The 23,931-nt window shown below is 39.2% G+C and overlaps 1 protein-coding gene across 4 annotated transcripts in view; it reads left to right on the forward strand.

Moving 5' to 3' along the window:
* PLXNB2 (plexin B2) overlaps window positions 1–23,931 on the forward strand; it is a 262,983-nt gene that overhangs the window by 191,598 nt on the left and 47,454 nt on the right. For all 4 annotated transcript variants that reach the window (XM_018067989.1, XM_018067990.1, XM_018067991.1 and 1 more), the window contains 8 exons: window positions 1,238–1,388; window positions 3,898–4,012; window positions 4,746–4,848; window positions 5,323–5,424; window positions 10,828–10,920; window positions 13,614–13,695; window positions 19,577–19,749; window positions 21,146–21,294. In XM_018067989.1, coding sequence (XP_017923478.1) covers window positions 1,238–1,388; window positions 3,898–4,012; window positions 4,746–4,848; window positions 5,323–5,424; window positions 10,828–10,920; window positions 13,614–13,695; window positions 19,577–19,749; window positions 21,146–21,294 — 968 coding nt within the window. The remainder of the gene's footprint in view (window positions 1–1,237; window positions 1,389–3,897; window positions 4,013–4,745; window positions 4,849–5,322; window positions 5,425–10,827; window positions 10,921–13,613; window positions 13,696–19,576; window positions 19,750–21,145; window positions 21,295–23,931) is intronic.

Genomic DNA, 23,931 nt, shown 5'->3' on the forward strand with positions numbered 1-23,931 from the left:
TAAAAAATAATTGGTAGGGCAGATTTCATGCTGCCCTTTCAGCTTACTTGAGCATAAACTTAAGTAAGCAGTGAAGCCATAAGCTGTTGCTTTAAAATCAGCAGTGGATTTTCCTACGCAGTGGAGTCTGACTGGGTACATGGAGAAGGTAAATTCAGCATGTAAAACGACTCATGCAACAAAACTGAGTTTTTGGAGTGTGACCAGGGTGTTAAAACTTTCTCTAATTTCAAATGGAGCATGCCAGTGCAGACTGAGGCCTTCCCAGGGATGCTCAGCAAGTAAAATCAGTAAATGGCTTTTAATTCCTCTTAATCAGAAATAAAGAAACTGTCTGCCAAGTCACTTTAATTTCATTTCTAAATGATGTAAATAGCATTGTGTTAAGGCCATTTCTATGTTGAATAAAGATGTTAGTAGAGTGTAACTGATTTCAATAAGAAAGGGATGATTGTCTTTTCTACTGGCAATAAGAAATGGAAAAAGTTAAACTGTATAATGAACACACCTGAAACATTAAGTCAAGGACAGCATCCAGAATTTCATTTCAGTTGTTTCCTCTTTCCTTGTTAAGTTTTCCTATCTTATTTTGCTTTCAGTTCCTCACATACACTCTCCTGGAGTAGGTTAACATCTCACCATCACTCAGAAATCCTTTTTCATCAGTAGTGATAGATCTCAACAGATTTTTTTGCAGTTATATTGAGTGTTGAGGAAACCATGTTTCTGTTCATCCCTTTCAAACTCCAGCATTTCTGGTCTATCCAGCTTTGTCCCATTATTCTCTTGTAACACAGAAGGTTAATGTAATTTTAATTAAGTTTGTCAGGATTTAAGAGTTAACCACTCCGTTTAGTGTTGCTAAACTGGATGCTGAGGACAAGAATAAAAGGCTTTAGGTGTGTCTGTACAGACATTTTTGTTCTGATCTAATGGATTGACAGGACAAGAGATTTTTGTATCAGTATAATTCAGCAGAGACCCAGCCTGGAAAAACTGGTAGAGATACAAGAAGAAAAGATTACCAGATGGGAAGAAACAAAAATTAAAAAGGAGAGCCATCTTCTGTGATGCTAGCTAAAATATCACCACTGAACAAAACAAACAAAAAAAAAAAACAAACCAAACCAAAACAACAACAACAACAACAAAAGCAGTTGAAATACTGTGATTATAAACCTTACCAGCTCTTGGATCATTTCTTCCAAACATTTTACCCTGTTTAAATTGTTTCCAGGTGGAACTGACTGTAAGTCCATTGCCAATTTTGACTGCAAGTGACAATGTTTGCTGTACATTTGGGGGAACAACACGTTCTGCTCAGTTGAAAGAAGGGGTTATTATCTGTGATCCACCTGATATAATTCCTCCAACACCAAAACATCAAGGTAAAGAAATACTGCTACCCTCCATAGATAATAAGAGAAAAGAACATAGACTGCTGTTTCTAATGTGATGCTCTTATATGAGATGCATACAAGCTGGGTTTTTTTCCTCTTCCAGTCCCTTTCCCCAAATAGTCTGTTGCTGAAACTGTCCATTTGCTCAAACTTTTTGCATTGATGTATTCATAAGCTATAGCATTCCCAGTATTTCTGTTAGGAACCTGAAACAGTAGCTTGGTAGACACATAGACGTGGAGCCAGAGAGGTGCTATTCTGTGTCCCAAACAAACAAAACCCAGTTACTCTAATCAGAATTGCAGCGTCAGAAGAGATGCATATGTGCTTCAACTGTGAGCTGTTCATGCCTGATGTCTTAGTTTTGGTCTAGTCAATAGTACTTCAGTGTCTTGTTTTCTAGTCACAAGACTGTCCTTTCTATCATAAAACCTTCTGCCTCTTCTACTGTGTGTCCTCCAACTTCTGCAAGAGTAAACCCAGTGGAAAAATACTTGATCATATAATTAAAGACTGTATTATTGTTCTGAACCACTGATTACAGGCTTAAGATCTGTTGCCAGCCATAATTTATTTCCTAGATAGTGCTTTGTTGGTGCTTTAATTCATACATCTTGATGTATAAACACATGGACTGAAACTGGTTACACAGCACTGTTTATTATGTATCGAGTTTTAAAAACTGAAAAGAAATAACAAACAAAAACAGGTGCTCTTACAGCTTGCAGACATACCCCTGAGGATAAATCTTTTATATCTATCAAAGCAGTCATGAACTATCAGAGCGGTATTTGAAAGCACTTTTTAAGATAAGTTTCAATTCTCTTAAGGCTGAAAGAAGTCAAAATCCAGTTGCAGTTGCAGGGAAAATAATTATATTAAAATCTTATTGTTGAGTTTTACACTAGCTGGGGCATGTCCCAGTGCTCTGTTATTTAGGGCCAACTCACATTCCCTAAATATTTTGTAAAGCGGGACATAAAGTAATGGGGTTGATAAACATGACATCTCAGAGTTGTCCAGTATAAAATATGATACTAGAAGCCTGTCAGAGAAGGCATTAGAATAAGCAAGTCACCTAGAAATAATATGTCCCTCTAAGTTGGTTGCACAGGGATCCATCTGAAAGAATATTCAAAAGTAATATAAAAGGATGCTCAGAAGCTCAGCAGACACCAGCAGAAGGTAGGTAGCTACAAACACAGGCAGTGGTTCGCAGAAACACAGAATAGTTAGGACTGGAGAGACCTATGGAGATCACCTAGTCCATCCCTTCTGATAAAACAAGTTCACCTAGAGCAGGTTACACTGGATCATGTCCAAACAGGTTTTGAATATCTCCAGAGAAGGAGACTTCACAACCTCTCTGGGCAACCTGTTCCAGTACTCTGTCATCCTCAAAGATATTTTTCCTCATATCCAGAGGGACTCTCCTGTGTCTCAGTTTTTGGCTTGTTCTATCTGAACAGAGTCTGCCACCATCCTCTTGATACCTGCCCTTAAGATATTTGTATGCATGATATTTGTATGTTCCTTGCAGCATGTGACAAAAAGTACAGAACCATCCAGTTACTCTTAAGAAACCCTACTGATGTTGGAAAAGTCTGGGCTGCTTTAGTTGTGGTTGGTTCCAAAAGGAACAGGACGTTTCTAGGAAGGATGCTTTTTCACCATCCTGTTGTTAGGAAATCCCCTGGCATTCCTTTGAGTCTGAAATATTCAAGGGGACCCAGTGCAGGCAAAAGTAACTTCCAGCCAAGCAGTTGATGGTCTTCCAAGAACCTGTTCAAGAAAGCAGAGTTTGAAATTGCTCAATAGCTTGTGAAATAGCTTGTCATAAGGGCTTAATGATTTCTGAAAAAGGTATTTCAAAAAGTTTCACTGAGGAAAGCACAACACTTAGTTTGGTAATAATCCAGATGAGAAGTACATTTGCGGAGAAATCATGTATGGCAAACTGAAGCTCACAAGTGCCTGTGCTAACTTAGGGTTGCAAGCACTGTTGGGCATTAATCACAAAGATCACTTGCTTTAATTCACATGACAACAGTTTTAATTCAAAAATGAAAGTAATTTCACACACAAACATATTCATATTTAAGAAAATGTTTTATTTAAAATGACTGTTCCTGTGCCAGCTTTCATCTGCGTTCAATTATCTCCTTACTCAATTTTCCATGTTCTTCTAGGCTCTTTAAAATGCTAGCATGATGATAGCACTACTGAGAAACACTTCCATAAAACAAAGCTATTCTTTAATTTTGCTTCTTCCCTTTTTTCTACCTCTACTTTTCTTCTGAGAACCATATGCTGAAAATTTTGTTAAAGCTTAAAAAGACGAAACAGAGCTTATAGTTGTGAGATCCAGAGAGTCAACAGGATAGTTAAATATTTGCTTATGTCCTGTGAAATGATAAAAGTGTTATCATTGTATCATTCAGCTCAAGAACTGAAGAATTCAACAACTACTTGGATAATTTTTTTTCTTTTGTGATAGATCATGTTTCAGTTCCACTTCAGTTAACCTTTGAAGAGAACAAGATATTTTTTGCATCACATACTTACCCTTTTTATGACTGTGAGGAAGCAATGAATCTTATTGAAAATCAGCCGTAAGTATTTCAGCTTCTTAAGTGTTTAGATTCTGTAGCTTTGTGTGTGAGGTGACTAACAGCTGAGTTACTCAATCACTTCATAATTAAGCCTCTGGCACTCTCAAAGATTGCCAATGTCCCAATCGTTTTTCTTACCTTTAAAGGCAGTTTAAAAATGGTTGAATGGCACCAGATGAGCCAGCAACACAAGGTGTGGAATAGAAATATTCATGGCACATATAATTAAAGGCCAGTTGATTGGATTACCATTTCTGTAGCTGCTGATGTATCTGCAGGTGGATATCTGGATACGTGGATATCTGCTTGCCTACTGGTTCCCTGAAATGATAGATTAGTGCTTTAGGTTGTGGTGCTTTCAAGTAGGACAGTCAATGCTGACTCTGCCCCAAGCATCTGCCCTACTTAAGATGTTACTGCCCCATGGCAGGCACAGCCAGCCCAAAATCTTTGTTCAGTTTTATGTATGAAGGTTGATCAAAATAATTTCCAGTCCTCTCAGGCTTGATCTTAACATCTGTGCAAGATACTATGGTTTTCTGATCCTTGCTCAAATATTTAATAGCTAAAATAGCTTTTTGGATTTCTTGAACTGTTCTTATTATAAAGTTTTCAGCTTAACATAGTAAGGATGATCTACTCTCCATGAATAAATATGGCATTTCATTTACTTTTTCTGTCAGTGGGGGAAAAAGCCTGACAGTTTGTCATGACTACCGTGTTATATTTGTAGATGCTATTCCTGTGCAAGCAATAGATGGAATTGCCAGTGGGACTGGAAAAGACATATCTGTGAAGAGTCCTCTTCAATACAGGATGTGATTAAACAAAATATGGTAATGTTTAAAAATAAGGTTATTAGGTTTTTATTAGAACACTTCAGTGTTTTGTTTGCTTTATATCTCATATCAGTTGGTTGAATTAGGGATTTAAAAATGATCCTAAAGTTAACTCCAGAAGTGTAAGGTGGTTTTTTTTTTTAGTGACAGTGCGGGGGTGGGAATTCAGGGTGTGATTGAGGAGGGGCAGTGAGACTGAATAACTCCTGAAAGGATATTTCTGTTCCTTTTACTATTTTGCTTCAATGGGAGGAACGTGATTTCAAGGCAGGGAAAGATAATCACCCACAGCTTTGACATATGCTGCAGTCATTTTTAGCATGTCTAATTTGAAAGGGTGTAATCAAATCTGTCACTGTATTTTAAGCATGAAGTTCTTCAGAACAAGCATTCTATTGTCCGAAGGCCGTTGGAGCTTATTGTGATAAGATTTTTTGTTTGTAATAATATATAAAATGTTTCTCTCCCCAGGAAGAAGAATGCCCACAGTTTCTAAACCCTGACCCTCCAATAATACCTATGGAGTACCAAACAACTGTGTATTTTGAGGGAAAGCATCTAGATTATTATCAGGTGAGCAGATTAATTCAAAGCTACCTGTCATTTGAATGCAAGTTAAACTACATCCACACCTCTAAACTAAAGCATTAGTTTATGTGCCTTGGAGATCCTGCTCATACTTGTTTTTAAAGAAAGAGCTACACATTCAAGTTTGATGTAGTGTTGGTTGCTGTAGTAGAGTCATCACCAAGAGAGAATCATAGCTGGAGAAAAATATTTTAACTACTAAAATTGGAGGGGGCACTTTAAGACCTAATGAAACACTGGACTATTTTTTTTCATCTAATGAAATAAGAGGTGATGTAGAAATTGTGAATGTTTCATATATTTTTTTCTAATTAAATACTTACTGGGTTTTGTTGTTGTGCTTAATTCAGTTTTCACCTTTCAAACACAAAAATGCACTCAGAAATTAAATTTTTCTTAGCTTGGATAAAATAATCTTTTGCTTTTGTGTGTGTGTGACCATCAAACTAGAAGATCAGGCATTTTTTCAACCATAGCAAAGGCTTCTCTTTCTCTATACTTGCTTCCAGAAAATAAATTACAAATCTTCTGAGAAGTCAGAGTTTGACCTCAAGTTTTTAATTGTTCTGTAACCTAGACAATGCATAAAATGTTATTTAGTTGGACAAAAACAAAGCTTAAAAATCATTTTTAGGTAATAGCTCAAGTATTGTTATTATTTCTATTCTTTGTTTCTGTGTTGTCTTTGTGTAAATTGATGATAGATACACTGGGGTGGAGTGCATTGATTTCTTTAGCTAGTGGCCATCTATCAAGGGAAAGAAGGCTCTTTTTTTTGAGGTTTTTTTTTCCTTTTCCAAATTGAAGTACTCTATAGCTTATAAATCCCTTCTATCACCTCTGCTATGTCTGCCAAGGGATGGAAAAGGGTCAACAGGTCTGAAGAGCAGCGATGTAAGAAGGGTATTCAGAGAAGGGTAAAAAGCAACCTGTAAGCACTGTAATCACAAGAAGACCATGCTGAGTGTCACTACAATAGACATATATGAAGACCTTACTATATAAACATAAGTTCAAAGATAAACATTTTTGTTTGAAGACCTTAAAATATATACAGATGATTAAAAGAAATTGGGTGAATTTGGTCTGTTCTCTGAGGTGCTAGGACTGGTTCCTGCTAGGATGTCTGACTGTGTGCAACATGTGGCACACAACACTTCTCTTGGAGGCCACAGCTCTCTATGCTAAAAATTGAAGAGTATTCCAGAGTTTAAACTCATATTTCTTTTGTTTAACATTGTGAAGAGCTGTTTCTCTGTAAAAGAGGAAAATCTTTTCCTGCTTCCTGGAAATAAGTGGAAAAGCCACTCTCAAGAATAAATTCAGGGTAGATGCATAATTTAGATGTACTGAATTTGGTTTCTAGTGGACTCTCTTGCTCCAAGAGGAGAAGCAGCAGCAGGAATCCAAAAAGTCCTTTATCTAGTTTATCATTCTGTAATTAAGCATTTTAATCTTTCTGAACTACTAGTAGCAAAAAGCCAATGGAAAAAACCTGTTGAGTTGGTTTTTTTTTATTCTGTGAGATATCAATTACATTTAACAAAGGCAGAGACACATCCTATGGATTGAGTGCTTTATCATGGGTAGCAATGTTTAACAATTTGCCTACAGAACAGACCTAGTATGTATTTATCAACTTGGAACTGGGAAGGCTTACAGGGATTTCAAGTCTCTCTAAGTCAAGGTGAATACATAGGCCCAAAGCTGGAAAGATGCTGGAGAGCAATGAGTGTCAAATGATATCAGAGTAATTTTTCTTGGGTAAGAGCCATATGGGAATGTCATGTCTGTCATGGAATCAGCTCCATATATCCTGGTACAGATGTGCATTTTTAAACCAAAACAATATAGTGCCTTCAGTGCCAGGGCTGGAATAGGCACACACAGTTACTACAGCTGTATACACAGACCTCTATGTGATAGCAGACAAATAAGGCATAAAATAGTTGTAATCATACAGGCACTCATGCCTGTGGGGTCATGCTATCTGAAGCAGTAACTTTGATGACTGAAAATTCATTTGAGTAAGGGCATAACTTACACTCAGCCTTTGGTAAACATCTCATGGAAATCAGGGTGGCTCAGGAGAAGCCATGGATGGATATTTTGTAGGGGTTGGCCTGCAGCCCAAATGCAAAATAGCATTTGGCTTCTCATGTGGAACAATTTTGCTACAGGATATGCTGGGCATTACAGTGCGTTAGGAGCTAGCAGTCATGCAGCTATGAGCACATTTAAGGTCTTTATTGATTAGAACATTGGTATAGCCACTTTCCTTGCCTAAATTCTTACTTAGAGAAAGCAAAAATTAATGTTCTCTTGTCACTTTGAACTACTAGTTCTATTATCTCGGTTTAATCTGTGCTTTACTTAAAAGGCACAACCAGCCTTATCATGGGTGACTAAGTACACTAGCCAACATTGTGTATATAAGCATCTTCATTTCTAGGTGGAGATGAGCAATAAAGGCCTACTTAGTGAGTAGGAGAGGTGAATGGCTTAAAAAACTGCTATTGCAGAACTGATGGAGGAAGTATAAGCTTGCACGTTTTGTATGCACCTCCTAACTTTTGAATGCTTAAAGTACAACAAATAAGTCTCCTCGTGAGGACTTCCATTGGAGAGAAATAGATTAAAACAGAAGAGGCTGTTGACTGTTTTTCTGCCACTCCTTCCTCTGAAAGAATTTCAGTGGGAAGGAGAGGTAAATCCAAGCTGCTGTCATTCATTTGGGAATAGCCTCATCCGGGATAGGCAGTTGAGAGGAAAGTTTAGTACTGATCAATCATATTGCATGCAATTTCTGAGACACTCTCCAGCTGAGTCCTTGAAAGATTGGCAGAATAGGAGAGACAGATGTAGCAGCATCAAGATAACCTTATTAGCTCACCAAAGATTCTCGTTAAAAGTAATTTCCCATTTGGATTTGTCTTTGTCACGTGTGTCTGATGTGAAACCCGCTTCCTAGTGTTTGCTACATGTATCTTGAACCCAGACTGCCGACTGTGAGCTCTGTGGCCTTCTGCTCAAGAGCCTGGTATAGCAACTCCTGATTTCAATGCACTGCAGGTATCAGCTGTCACACACATGGAAGCTCCCCTCCTCTCCCAGAGCCTGCTGTTAAGCATGTGGGAAAGCCTTACACAGCAACAGAATTTGAACACTTTTGAAAAACAGATGTTATATTAAAATATGTGGAGTAGGAAAAACAAGGCAGCATTCCTCAAAAAAAAAAAAGGATTTGTAAGGAGGTGCTTTAAAACTTGGAGTATGTAGATGTTTTCTGTAAAGCAAGAATGAGCTGTAAAAGTTTCAAACAAGTCTCAGTCAGTAGCTTATTTTCTATACGTAGCTTCTGAGAAGGAAGAAGTAGAAGCTATATTCCCCTCTATAACATAAAACTACCAAAGTCTTGAGTCAGGCCCTATAACTGGTTAGAACATGTTGTCCTCCTCAGCCCCAAACCTTGGTGGGCTCATATCCACTGCCCAACATGTCACAGTGAAGGTGCAATAGGAAAGCTCGCCACTGCACTAACTAGATAAATCTAGTGACCCATGAGTTACCTGTGATTCCAGCATCAGAGAATTAGCTACAAATAAACATGCTGTGATGCTCATGCACAAGGCATGGATGATAGGAGACAGTGTATTTAACCCCTGGAGCAGAAAAGAGGAACTGAGTAACCATTATTTTTTTGCCATGTGCTTCAAGATTCAGACAGCTCTGATCAAAAACAGGGAGTAGTTCTTTACATCAGCAATGAATTTCTCATGAAGTCCAGCAAGGCCACTGACAAGGTTCTGCACCTGGGTCAGGGTAATTCCCAATATCAGTACAGACTGGGGGTTAAATGGATTCAGAGTAGCCTTGTGGAGAAGGACGTGGGAATGAAACATTAGACATGAGCTGGCAATGTGCACTTGCAGCCCAAAAAAAGCCAATCATATCCTGGGCTGCATCAAAAGAAGTGTGACCAGCAGGTCAAGAGAGGTATTTATCTTCCTCCTACCCACTCTCCTGAAACTCCAGCTCTGGGGTCCCCAGTACAAGAAAGACATGGACCTGTTGCAGCAAGTCCAAAGGAGAGACATGGAAATGATCAGAGTGCTGGGTGAGAGCTAGTGTGCTTATCCTATGAAGAAAAGCTGATAGAGTTGAGGTGATTCAGCCTGGACAAAAGAAGGCTCCAGAGAGACACTTGTGGACTTTCAATATATAAAGGGGGCTTATAAGAAAGATGAAGAGAGACTTTTTACCAGGGCCTGTAGGAAAAGAGAAAGGGGTAACATTTTTAAAACTGAAAGAGTGTAGGGTTAGATAGGATATAAGGAAGAAATCTTTTACAAGGAGGGTGATGAGTGACTGGAACAGGTTGTCCAAGAAAGCTGTGGGTACCCCACCCCTAGAAGTGTTCAAGACCAGGTTGGATGGGGCTTTCAGCAACCTGGTCCAGGGAAAGATGTCCCCGCCTATGTCAGGGATGTTGGACTAGATGATCTTTAAGGGTCCCAACCCAAATGATTCTATGATTTTGTAAAGGTGAAGGTTATCTTGTCCCCCAGTGGGATCTGATTTCATAAGTCTTTACCAACAATACTGTCTGAAAATATCCTTGCTACTCATTTTTTTCTAAGATTCTTCTGGCAAAGCTGTTTGCACAGCTATCCTGTGGGCAGGAAAATGATCCAGCACAGAATCAGTGTTGTGGGGTGATGTGTTTGGTTTTTAACTAGCTCGGTTCCTTGACTGAATCACAGAACAGCCAAGCTGAGAGTTTTGCTGGTGCAGTGAAGGTCAGTATGTGCTTCAGCCTTAAGACAGTAATTTATGGATTTAGGATCTAAGGACAAGAGAGGGAAAGACAGTGTCTAGGAGGCAGGAATACCCTTAAACTGGTGCTGCCATCAAAGACTTTCCTGTGAAAATACATTGGGAGTCATAGTAAAGCAGGAGAAAGCCAGAAAGAGCTGAGAGATGTTCATTCCTGTTTCCCATGCAGTTCTTGCATTGCTGCTTTGCCCAGAATCCCTACAGAGCAGAACTCACACAGCTCTGTTAATAACACATCTGATGTGTGAAGCCATCCAGTGTTTACATATCCTAGCTTTTTCTTATTGCTCTCTAAAATGGAGTGCTACGTATGATCTTACTTTTCTTGAACTGCATGTTGTGTCCACCCTGAATGAATGCTGGTGGAGTGCATCAAAGTACCAGATTGCTCTGACTCAGTATTTCACTAGCACTGCTTTAGATGACTGTAACTGGTTAGCTTACTGCATTTGGTCTTAATTACTTCCATAGCTGAACAGGATATTGCCTGGTGATGTTTACTATGCTTGGTGATGCTATACAAATTCTAAACTGAACTTTTCTCTTCCATAGGGTAAAAAATTTGTGGTTGGAAACAGCCAATTTGAATTCGAAGCTCCTGTTGATGAATCAGATAATGGAAATTTTTCATTCATGACTAAAGAGGTAAATGCAAAAATATGATTCACCTACCAAATATACTCAGTTCTTCTTCTAAACTGTTCTAGTAGCCACGTGTGTCCAAAATTATCCAAGTAATATGGGTTTCCCTTAGAAAAGAAAGCCACCTCTGGTAGAGATTCTCCTTTGGCAGTAGTAGTCAAAGGCAACAGCTGTAGCCCAGAGTTCCTGGGGTCTCCCATCAAAACCCTCAATCTTTCTCTTTCATTTCTCTATGTATGCAATCCATGGATTTATGGAACTGTCCCTGGAGGAATTTGAGACCATTACTGTTTTATTCTTCACATTTTATGCAATCTGGTAAAATCATTGAGGCCTCACCTTGAATATTGTGTTCAGTTTTGGTCACTGCAATATAAGAAAGATATTAAGCTATTAGAGAGTGTCCAAAGGAGGGCAATGAAGATGGTGAAGGGCCTTGAGGGGAAACTGTATGAGGAATGGCTGAGTGCACTTGGTCTGTTCAACCTGGAGAAGAGGAGACTGAGGGGAGATCTCGTTGCAGTTACAACTTCCTTATGAGGGGAAGAGGAGGGACAGGCACTGCTTTCTTTTCTGTGTTGACCTATGACAGGACCTGAGGGAATGGCCTGAAGTTGTGTCAGGGGTGGTTTAGGTTGGATATTAGAAAAAGGTTCTTCTCCCAGAGGGTAGTTGGAACAGGCTCCCCAGAGAAGTGGTCACAGCACCAAGCCTGGCAGAGTTCAAGAAGCATTCGGATGATACTTTCAGGCACATGTTATGACTCTTGAGGATGATCCTGTGCAGGGATAGGAGTTGGACTTGATGATCCTTTTGGGTCCCTTCCAACTTAGCATATTCTGTAATTCTGTGAAAATACAAGAATTTCAGTGCTCTCTCTCTCCACATCCCAATTCATTATCTTTCCCATTTTGCATCTGTAAAAATGGGAGTGGTAAGAATGGTAATAGCATGCTGTTGTTTGGCTACTTAGTAGTGTTATGATTTGGTTATTAAAATTATTAGAGAGATGCCTCTGCCTGAATTAAGATGCAAAGGAGACCATGTCCCCAAATCAGTACTATGGATTTTTATTTAGTAGTAAATGTTAGGCAGAGAGAGATACAAAGAAAGAGGGAAAAGGGAAGGTTCAACAGGAGAGAAAGAGAGTGACAGAGAGACAGATTAAGTAGAAAAAATATCACCACTCTGTGGACTCCAATGGCATCCCGTTCTTCCTCTTGTGGTCTTTTCAGTGGTGAGAGTCCCAGTCTTGTCAAAGTGATGTTTGCAGTCTGAATCTGTCACAGGAAGCCCAGGGCAGTGAGGGATCCCTGGGGGGGGGGGGGGGTTCTTATGCTTAGGCTAGGTAGAAATGCCCCCAGTACCTCCCCTGGCATGGGAAATTTACAGAGGATGATATAATACTGGATCACATGACATTTCATGAGTCTTTTACACCTTGTAAGATGTTACAGTTGCCTGTTACATCAGCGCGGTTGAGTCAATTATGGCCCATCAGCAGAGATAAATACCTTGAGGCTTCACATGAATGTTTCGTACTTCCCAGAGGGGAGTTACCACATCTGAGTCATTTGTGTAAGGACAAAGAAACACTACCCCACCTCAGAGGATTTACCTCTTTCCTTATCTTGTTCAATGCCCAGTTTGTAGCCTGAGGTGGTGGGTGTGCCCAGGCTCAGAAGGCTTGCACCTTGATTGCTTGAACCATTAGCATTCCAGTCTCTCACACTTGTGGATACTTGTTTTTTTCCTGAGATAATTGGACAATAGTATCACCTTTATCTTATCTCAACTTCCAGTCACAGTCCAAATTAGTAGGCATATTTGGGTAGGTGGGGGCTTTGGTGAGCAGTTGCTTCTTTGCACAGTTTGCTACAGTGGACAAGTCTTTCAGTGATTTTAATGATGTTTAAACCACTAATGATTTCAGTCTCTCACAAGTAGTTATGCTTCTTTCACTCTGGTTTATTTTACTGAGAAAGGATATAGTATTTTAAAAATAGTCTATTTTCTAAGCTCAAAGTTTGACTCACAAATGTAATGCTGACTTTAAACTTTATGTCTTACGAGTTCACTAACAGTAGTTTTGAGAACTGATGAACATTCATGTGTCATTTGTGCCTAGCACAAAGCATTTGCTTTATAAAGCCTCTGAATTTTTCTTTGCTCTTTTTCCTTCCCAGTAGTTGTTACTGCTGCTGTCTTTCAACATGAGCAGAAGCTCATGTCTTGGAGCACGTGAACCTTGTGATTTGGCTGTAAAATGAGGAGGTTGCACTGCAAAAGATGTGAGAGATTTCCTCTCCATGTGGTGCGAGTCTGCTGTGCCCACAAAAGTAATGGGGCCAGATGGTGTGGGAAGGGAGAACTCAGCAGGGTCAGCAGCTATACTTACTGCATCTGAGCAGTACTTTTGCTGCTTTGATACTTATAACCAAGTGTAAATTAAATTAATGATAAGCGAGTATTCAGATATTGCTGTCCCTTGGTACTTGAAAATTCTGATTGTGAAGGATTAGGTTCATTAAAACATTTTTCTATAAATGTATTTGGCCAAGATGAAGAAAAGGCCATAAGGCTTGAGAGAATTTCTAAAACCTTCACAGCTCTGATTATTGAGAATCATAGAAAATGCATGAGATCAACCTTGCCAAATGAAGGTATAAATATCTCTATTTTGTCATCTTTTCCAGTTCTCCTATAGTGCAAATGAGACTCTACAACTTAACTTATCCATAAGAACAGATAAGGTGAAGATTGACAGCAAACTGATGGGTAAGTATGAAATATGGGATTAAAGGGAGGTTAATTACAGTAAACAGAAATCTATTCCTTCATAATTTGGAGTCATGAATAAGAATGTTTGTAGGTTTTACTTGTGTGGTTAAAACAAATCTGACAGATCAAAAGTGATTAATACTAAAGTAATGCATCAAACATCAGTGTTGTCAGCAAGTTTGCTGATGACACCAAGCTGTGTGGTGCAGTTGACACACTGGAGGGAAGGGATGCCATCCAGAGGGACCTCGACAGGCTGAAGAGATAGGCCCTTGTGAACCTCATGAAGTTCAACAAGGCCAAGTGTAAGGTCCTGCACATGGGTTTGGAGAATCCCAGCCACAAATACAGCTGGGATATGAAGGGATTGAGAGCAGTCCTGCAGAGAAGGACTTGGGTGTGAAAAGCTGGACATGACCCAACAATGTGCATTTGCAGCCCAGAAAGCCAATCATATTCTGGGCTGGATCAAAAGAAATGTGACCAGCAGGTCAAGGGAATTATTCTCTCCTCTGCTCCGCTCTCATGAGATCCCACCTGGAATAGGGCATCCAGCTCTTGGCCCACAATATAAGAAGGACGTGGACGTGTTGGAATTAATACAGAGGAGAGAAGGCCACAGAGATGATCAGAGAGCTGGAGCACCTTTCCCATGAGAAAAGGCTGAAAAAATTGGGGTCGTTCAGCCTGGAAAAGAGAAGGCTCTGGGGAGACTTTATTGCAACCTTTCAGTACTTAAAAGGGGTTTATAAAAAGGATGGGGACAAACTCTTTGCAGGGATTGTTGCAATAGGACAAAGGGTAATGGTTTTACACTGAAAGAAGGTAGATTTAAATTAGATATAAGGAAGAAGGTTTTTACAGTGAGAGTAGTGAAACACTGGCACAAGTTGCTGTGCTGGTTTCAACTGAGATAGAGTTAGTTTTCTTCACAGTGGCTAGTATGGCATTATGTTTTGGATACCAGAAAAGTGATAGATGCCTCATACCTGGAAACACTGGAAGTTAGGCTGAACCGGGCTCTGAGTAGAATCATAGAATCACAGAATATATTGAGTTGGAAGGGACCCACAAAGATCATCGAGTCTGGCTCCTGGCTGTACACAGGACCATCTCAAAAAAGCATTTGATCTAGCTGAAGATGTCCCTACTCGTTGCAGGGATTTAAATAGATGACCTTTAAAGCTCTCTTCCAACCCAAATTCTTCTATGATTCTACAATTCTATGATTCTATGAATTTTGAGATTGCTTTTGCTCTGAAGGGCAGTGCTAATAACAAAGCTTCACAGTTCAAACTTACTTAAATAGTTTGATTACTATTTTTTTCAATTACCATTTCCCTTTCTCAAGGCACTTACCTCATAAAATAGGGATCATTTTCACTGCTGCTTATATGGACTTCACCTGAAAGTGAAAAACTGAAATCTCAACTTTTAGCTGTGTCTCAGCTTAGACAGGTTCTGCAGTCTCTATGTCTGCTGGCAATACACAGAAACATTGTGTGCTTTCAGCTCATTATTTTATTCATTTATTTATATGACAAAAAAAATTATAGCCTAATGACTGGATATCTGATAAAAATTTCTTTATGAATATAAATTTCTTTATTTCTTTCAACATACAACAATGAAGCAATTATGTCTGTGAGTCTAGTCCTGAGCTGAAGTAAGAAAGCTCCTTCAAAATCAGTGGAAGAAATCTAGGAGCTGAGACCTACCTTACTCTCCTTTGGACTGAAGTTTAAGGCAGAATATTGCAAAAACTATAAGGCAACACACTTGTTACTTGTGTGATCAGTCAACATCAGGAAAACTAATACTAATACCCCAAGTAATTTCCTCTGCAGATTGAATCTTCAGACCCTATTTCTCCAGCTGTACAATATTTAAATTTATTCCCTTTCTTGTTGGCAGTATAGAACTACATTTTTAGAAGATTTTCCTTATGTCTCTGTGTGCAATGTTAAAAGCACTTAAAAGAGGGTCTGGCATGAATGTTACAGGGAGGTCATATTACAAACTCCCACTGTTTTAATTTCCATTCCAGAGGCTGTCATTTTTAAAGCTGCAAAATTTTGACCAAATATTCCCAGCATCTTTTTTTAAGTCTGGGAAAAACATAAAATCCCCCCAAAAGTAGTTAAATTATTAAGGAAATATTATCATTCAGATTGAAATATAGAACCCTTGCAAGAGGGGAATTGAAAAATTATCAGAAAATGTCTCTTCTTATTATAAAAGAGATTTTTTTTAAATCCAAATTCTCTCTGTCTTTTAGACTTTCTTGCAATATGAAATCCACAATGTAATGTGTTTTTATGCATCTTGAAAAGAATTGACTTTGGGTATATGGTTGCTGCTGAGAAGCACCTTTGAACCTGCCAGTGAAAGAACCCTTTCTTTGTACAACACTTAGTGAATACTAAGTTATGATAGCATTTTTACATCTCAAGCCATCAGGGGTTCTGAACAGTATGAAATCCAATATGTCCCTTTTATCCTTTGTCCTTTTTATCAATGATATCACAGCTGGTATCTCAAGGTGATGGATAAGAGTCTGAATCTAATGAGTGGCCTGCTGCTGGTACATTTAATGAGCTATTCAGTGAACAGGGGGAGTGGTTAATACTTTAAGGCCATGGCTTTCTCCATTGCATTTATGCAACTGGATGTGAGGGATGTCATAACATTGCAGTGCTGACATTGTTTACTGAGGGATGTGTTAAGAATCCCTGTCCAGCCAACGAAGGATAACAAAGTAAATATATTCCCATGCTGTACCTGGTGGCCATGTGGCGGTGTGGGTGAGAAGTGCTGGGTTTAAGAAGTCAAGGGGAAGATTTGTTTGACAATATTACCTTTTCAAGTGTCTGTGCAGTAGCAACCTTTCAGAGAGCTGGAATAAGAAAGGAATCTGGTTCCCACAAAAGAAATTCACAGCACAGATGTGAGGAGACTTTTCCTTGCCACTGTCCACATTGTCTCTTCTGCTTATAAAAGCAAACAGCAACATACCAGGGCTGTCATACTGGTGCTTTTCCACAGCACTACCTTTACATCCAACATACAGAGTGGATAACTGACAAACTGTTGGAAATATTGTTTGTTGTTCAGTGACATATCAATGTGCTCAGTCTATGAAGCAAATTATGCTAGTCCTGCTTTGTGCAATTCCTTGGAAATTCAAGATAGAGATTGAATCAAATGTATGCTCTTTCATTTTTCATTGTTACAAATAGCAAAGTCCTTTAGTTTTGCATACACCTCCAATGACTCTCAACTGTATTTGTGCTGGTAAAGTTACTTGAAATCAAGTGGATATGCTGATTAGAGGTAGGAAGGGTTAAAACCAGGCTTTATCATTGCATCAACTCTTCAGCGTAAGGGAAAGAATAAAAAACTGTTATTATATTAAAGACTGGTTGTGAAACAGAATGCTGAGGGTTTAAAATACATAGCGTTTAGAGAAAAACTGTCTGTATGAGATTACATACTCTCCTGCAAGTGGCAGAGAGACAGTAGCCAAGATCTGGGCATCTGCAATATTGTTCATGCCTCGCAGGGGAATGAGGCCACTGCTGAAAAAATAGCATTCTAATTTTACTTTTTCATTTCAGTAGAAATCTGACATGGTAGTCTCCTGGAATTAGATTTTAAAAGCTACTGTTGTTGCTGTTATCTAGGAAGGTATCAAGTGCATTGAAAATGTTAGTGACTGGAAGGTGGCTTTGCCAGTCTCCCTTCTAGCATTCTACTCCTCTGAGAACAAAAACTTTCTTTAAATAGACATTTATAATGGCCTTTACCATATGCAATCTCAAAGGGAATTACCCTTGTCCACGTCTGTTTACTTTCCTTTATTTCCTGCATCTTCAAGGATGAACCTCCTTTGAAAAACAACCAGTGTCACTAAGGTTTCGTCAGACATAATGAGCACATAAACCAGCTCATCACTACTGGAAAGGGGAGATGTTGAGTTTCTGTCTTGTACCCCCCTGTGCTGTTTTCAGCTGGCATAGTTAGTGTTCTTCACAGTGGCCAGTACGGGGCTGTTTTGGATTTGTACTGAACACAGTACATGATATGTACACAACTATGATGACATAGAGATGTTTTTGTTGTTGCTGACCACTGCTTACACAAAACCAAGGCATTTTTTGCTTTCATGCTGCCACACTGGCAAGGAAGTTGGGGGTGTGTGGGAGGTTGAGAGGAGACACAAGTGGAACAGGTGACCCAAACTGACCAAAGGGATATTCCATACTGTATGGCATCACGCTCAATATATAAAGCTGGGGGGAAGGAGGAAGGGTAGGACATTTGAAGTGATGGTATTCGTCTTTCTCTTCCGGTGACTGTTACATGAGATGGGATCCTGCTCTCTTGGGGATGGCTGAACACTTGAGAAGATGCTGTCCATGAGAAGCAGTGAATTAATTCTTTGTTTTTCTTTGCTTGTGTGTGTGGCTTTTTCTTTCCCTATTGAACTGTCTTTATCTCAACCCACAAATTTTCTACCTTTTACCCTTCCAATTCTTTCCCCAATCCCGTTGTTGGGGGAGTGAGCAAGTGGCTGCATGGTACTTGTTTGCCAGCTGCAGTTAAACTACGACAGTGCCATTCCCATCTGTAAGCACATTTAACTCTTGAAAGAGCACAGGAGGAAACTTAGATATATCCTGCTGTTCTGGTAAGTTAAGTTGATTTAGAAGACTCAACAAGTGCCAGAGCCTCAGTAGCAGAGGGTGAGAGGCTGTGTGGCCAGAAAAGCAGAGCAGCAAAGAGTAGAGAGAAGCAAGGAAAAAAGGAGCAGAAAAACCAAAAAAGAAGTTTTCCTCTTTACAATATTCATCTCGCTTTTCCAGGGAAGACAGCACTCACACACTGGGTAGTCTGTGCAACTTGCACACTTCCCCTAGAGAAATGTGTGGCATCTTTTCAGTCCATTTTCTTCTGCACTAGTTCTCAAGTGCATCTCCGTATGTTTTTTTGCAAACCCAGGCTCTCCGTATGGTGCTGAACCACCCAGCTATGTCTCAAGGCTTTGCATCTATTTGGGAAAATTAGTTTTATTCAATGACTGCTTCATGCTAGAGATTGATGGGGGCCAAAACAAGCTTAGTGTCTGGGAGAGTTGGTGAGTCGTTCATCAGTAAGAGAGGCATGACTGTCAGACATGATTTCTTGGCTCAGAAAAGCTAAAACTAAACCCCACTACAGAAGGAATAAGGCATACATCAGGATGACATTTCAAGACAAAAGGGAAAACAAAAGCAAGAAAATAGAGAAGAATGGAGAAATGAAGAGTATTAACTTGAACAAAGGATAACATTTCATTTAGTGTTAACATTCTGTTTAGTTCAGGTCCTAGTGATGATTATGGAAAGTCCCAAATGTCCTTGAAACAGCCTACAAAGGCAGGTCTCTTCTTTTAAATCTGCAACTGGCAGAGGTCCCATGCCACCTGATGTCTGTCCCTACTGACACCCATGCAGAGTCTAGACCCTTCCACATCTGACTAGTGGTGCTCCAGGAGGATCTGATTTTTGAACTAATCTTTGAACAGTTGTATGAGTTATTGACATTAGTCAAAGTAAGGACTTTGTACTTGAATGTTTTGACAGTGCCTGAGTGACAAAAATATATTTGGGTTCTACTTGATAGTTTATTCATAATCTGCACATGGATAGATTTCATGTTTTTCCATAGATGGAAAAATTATGTTCTCTCAACATGATTCAGGGTTAAGGACAAAATATGCATATCACTCATGACTCCACTGAACTTTGTGCACGGAGTTAGTTTTCCTTCTTAAAGCACACTGAGTATCCTTAAAACAGTGGGAAATGTCTAAGTGCATTTATCGTTCATCTTTCAGTGACTCTGTACAACTGCTCTTATGGACGAAGCGACTGCAGCTTGTGCCTCGCTGCCCACCATGACTATAGGTGTGTCTGGTGTGAAGAAGAGGGGAAGCCCAGCAAGTGTGTTTATGAAAAACTCTGTCATGCTCCTCCCACCAACACATGTCCTCCTCCAGAAATCACTCGCGTAAGATTGCTTTTTTTCTCTCCCTACCGGGAATATTTTTCGGGAGAAAGCATCCAAGCAAGCTCATACTGAAAGGCAGGGTTTTTTCTAGCCTCTGAAATAGCTGAAAGGAAATAATGTCAATAGTGATGTGTGCGAGAGATTTGTAAAGACTCAAAATAAGAGACTGAATGGAGTCTTTGAGACTCCTTGTTTTTCAAGCCTTGTCCTCACTGTGCCAGAAGCCAGGCTAGCAGTGTACACTTAAAATGTGGCACTTGATTCTCAGGAATTAGCATAAGTTTTTTCTCCCCCAAAGTCCTTTATACCTGCAATAAGTCTGTAAGAGAGGTTTACTGCTCCTGCAACTACAGACACTTAACAGGCTCATTTACAGGCTTCAAGCTAGACTTTAAAATAGTATTTAATAAGGGAGCAGGTTGTTTCTGTATCACAGTGTTTTCCAGGTGTCAGTGATATTTTCCAGTCCACATCAGAATCAAACCCAAGACTGTAGGATTTGAGAAGTCAGACAGGTCAAATGTGCGCCCCTGACTTAATCTGCAATTGGAGCATTCACCCAGGGTGAGGGAAGAGTGTTGTCCACCTTGGCTGACCAGCAGCCAGAGGCAGCCATGTCTCATGCTCAGACTTGCTTAGACGTAAGAAACTGATTTTGATGGACCAGATGTTAAAGTGCAACCTCCCTCTTCTTGATGGTATACTGGCAGCCCTCCAAAGGTGGAGACCCAAAAAGGTCCTGCTGGAGGTGCTCCAAGTATTACATATGAAAGCAGGTTAGTCTCCCAACAAACATTCTGATTTCAAGTGCCTGTTTGGACCATATTTCAGTCTGAGGAGTCCACTGCAACTGCAGAATCATGTCTGTCCTCATTTTATTTGCAAATTACTCAGTTAGCATCAGCCCATGTACTGCAGCACTCTACCATGAGATGCAGTAAGGAAGATCAGGGGAGGAACTTTTGAAGACACTATTTGGGGCAGCACTGTGTGTTAGGAAGTGAACCTAAAGGGAGAAAATAATGGCAAAAAAATGCTGGAAAAGCTCCATGGAAGGATTGTGAAAGGAACGCAATCCATTTGCTTTTCAAAATCATGGTGCTTTAGTGGAGGAAGCAAACTTAAATCAGAATAAACCAGAGGCAAGAGTTTTGTACAAAGCAGTCTGCCACAGGAGATGTGAAATCTGCAGCTGATGAATATGGGTTCCGAGCTAACCAGATGATTAATTAACCTAAAAAAGTTACATAGCGTGTTTTTGTGTGGGTCCTACAAGAAATATCTACATTTCAAGTGTGGGTAAGTTAAAGTAGTTTTAAATAATATGGAAGAGCAACATGGTCACTGCAGTATTTAATTTTGCTTTTTTTTTTAACTTTCCTTCATGCAAACACAGATTGAGCCAAAAACTGGACCACTAAGTGGTGGAATTCTTTTGACCATAATGGGATCTAATTTGGGAATAAAAGCAGAAGATGTAAAAAGTATAACGGTGGCAAACAAGGAATGTCTTTTCAAAGAGGAGTTCTACTCTGTTTCCACAAGGTAATTGATGGAAACTTTTCACCAGATTTTAGAAGAAAAAAGGAAGTTCTGGATGATCTTCTTGTGGTTTCAAAAGGTTACCAGTAGAAGAAAGAACTAGTGTAATATACCTGCAATATTTCATAGAAACGTATGAGTCTTTATTTAAAATTGTTATAGATTGTAATACAGCAACAAATTTACAATGGTGTAGTACCATCCTGCTTCTGATTGAATTTTTTTCCGTACTTGATTGAAAAGCTTTCATAAAGTATTACTGCAAATATATCAAGACTATTTATTTGTTTTTAAATTAAAGGCATTCTACCTGTACATCTATTCATTAAAAACTGCTAAATCTGAACCACAGTGAAGCCAAGCATACAAGATTTATGGCAAAGCAGGCAAAACAAGAGAAAACTTAAATCTTTCTGTTTTAGTCCAGCCACAAAGTTTCTTTCATAGGGACAAGGAGGGAACACAGAGCTTAGGTTTAGCTGTAGATGACTAATTTTCATCTCAGTGTCAACAAGTCCATGGATGTTGAATTGCCCAAGCAGGTTGGTAGATGTTTTGCAGATTGCTTGTCACACTCTTAAGCCGTGCCAAAAATTAAAACAGAGTGCCTAAATTCTTCTAGGTGGATGTCTAGGTGTTTGCTACAGATTATATCAAGCACCTAATTTCAAGAAGGAAATACCCTTTTGATATTAGCTGATGAAAAGCATAGCATGAAGGTTCAGTAGTAATATTAGGAGTAATGACACACTTTAGGCAGTGGGATTTTTCTTTCATTCACTTTTGATATTTAAAGCTTCAATTGAAACACTGGCTTTCTTTCCCTTTAATTAATTTAAAGTGTAACACAGTAACGTTTTGCTATTCTTGTGGCATGTTTTGAAAGGGATTTCAAAGATACCTAGCTGATTTTTCTTTAGCTTTTGAAAAATGGTTAACTTTAGTCAATTTGTGTATCAGTTATTTAGAAGCTTCTCAGGCCCCTAGGACTGAAGAATGTAAAGAATAGCTGTTTATTTCTTAGTACTTCCCATTTTATTGCCATCAATCCCACATTTACATGTACTTCACTATCCATAGAATTACAAACTTTCTTACAGTCATCTTTTCCCTTTCCTTATTTTCAGTGTTTGCAAAAACTGCACTGAATTGCAGCATAGTCTTACAAGAATTTCCTCAGCCTCTTGGCTTTTTCTAAAGCTTTTTGATATTTTTAAATACATGGAAAGGAGCCAAAACTGAGATGACTGGTTCCTTGTATCGTAGCAACATTACTGGTTTCCTAAGTTCTGGCAGTGTAGTAATGGGTGAGAACAAATGCAACTTGCATCATGTCATTTATCAACAAATTAGTGGGTTTTGAAGGATGTTCTCCATTAGGGAAGCCTTAAAAAAGAAGTTATTAAAAATCTTCAAGAACATATCTATAATTTGCTGTCTTTATCTTCCTTCATTCTTGTATTTTATTATTACCTTTTTTTATATAGTTAAATTAAAAAACAATTATAAGTGCCTTGTCTTGCTCCTCTATCCTTCTTCAGTAAAAAGCTAGTCTTTTTAGAAGACAGTTGCTCCGGTGAGCAGCAAGATTCAAGGCACTTAAGGCTGCTTTGTGGCTCTGCGGTGACTTAATTGTTGGCCTTCCAGAAGTCTGTTCTCATTCTTTGTAGTTTTCCATTAGTAACGTGGGGGAAGGGAGGCAATGCCAGCGCTGGTGAGAGGAAGGAGCTTTTTCAATTAAAAGCCCTGCTACAGTGTTTCCCCCACACATCCCCTGCCCCGGCCCCTGACTGCTTTCCCTAGCTTGACATATGGTAAAAATTCCTCCAAAGGAACCATTTCCTGTTTCTGCCTGACAAGAAGATAAAACTTCCAAGAATACAGTAGAGAGATGATGAGGAACAGGCTCAGGCAGCCATACACATGCCAGGACATGCAAGAATTTGGAGAATTTTGTCCATTTGCCAGTACCCACGAAAAAAAGTCTGGAGTGATCTGCAGAGGGACTTGACAATCCTTTTATTATAAGTCCCAATTTAAGTACATTATGCCCAGTAATTTGGAGTTGTTAAGGGTTTTTTTTCTGCTTTGAGATTTTTTTTCAAAGCACTGCTTAGAGAAGATTAGGGAGTGACAGAAATGAGCAGTGATCCTCAGGGTGTGTCCTATATGAAACTGTCAGACTGCACAGGCTCCGAGCATTATATGCTTCCTTATCTAATTATTTTATCAGTTCTGCATTAAGCATTTGTCCCAGTTTTCAAGTGCATCAAATCCTAATTGCCTTTTATATGCTTTCATTCTGTGGGTCACCTGTTTGAAATAAAAATTAAAACATCCTAGCTATCACTCACCAGCAGTGTTAGTTAAGGCAGTGGTTTTTTGGCCAGTGTTCCTTGACCTCTGATTTTGTGCATGTTATCTGAAAATTTATTTTCAGAGAACAGTAATTCTGAACGGATTTTGATCATAGGTGTGAAAAGGCAGTATTTTGAAGCTGAAAGATAGCAGGACACACAACAAAATTATCAGCAGCTAAAACACAAAATTTTAACATAGCTGATGATCTGATGCTTGCATCAAGCGGGTGGGGACCCCTTGGGTTTTTTAAACATCACAAAGTTCACTGTAAACCTTGTG

This window comes from Manacus vitellinus, unplaced genomic scaffold (assembly GCF_001715985.3).
Source record: "Manacus vitellinus isolate BGI_N305 unplaced genomic scaffold, ASM171598v3 scaffold_13_pilon, whole genome shotgun sequence".
Taxonomy (NCBI): Eukaryota; Metazoa; Chordata; class Aves; order Passeriformes; family Pipridae; genus Manacus; species Manacus vitellinus.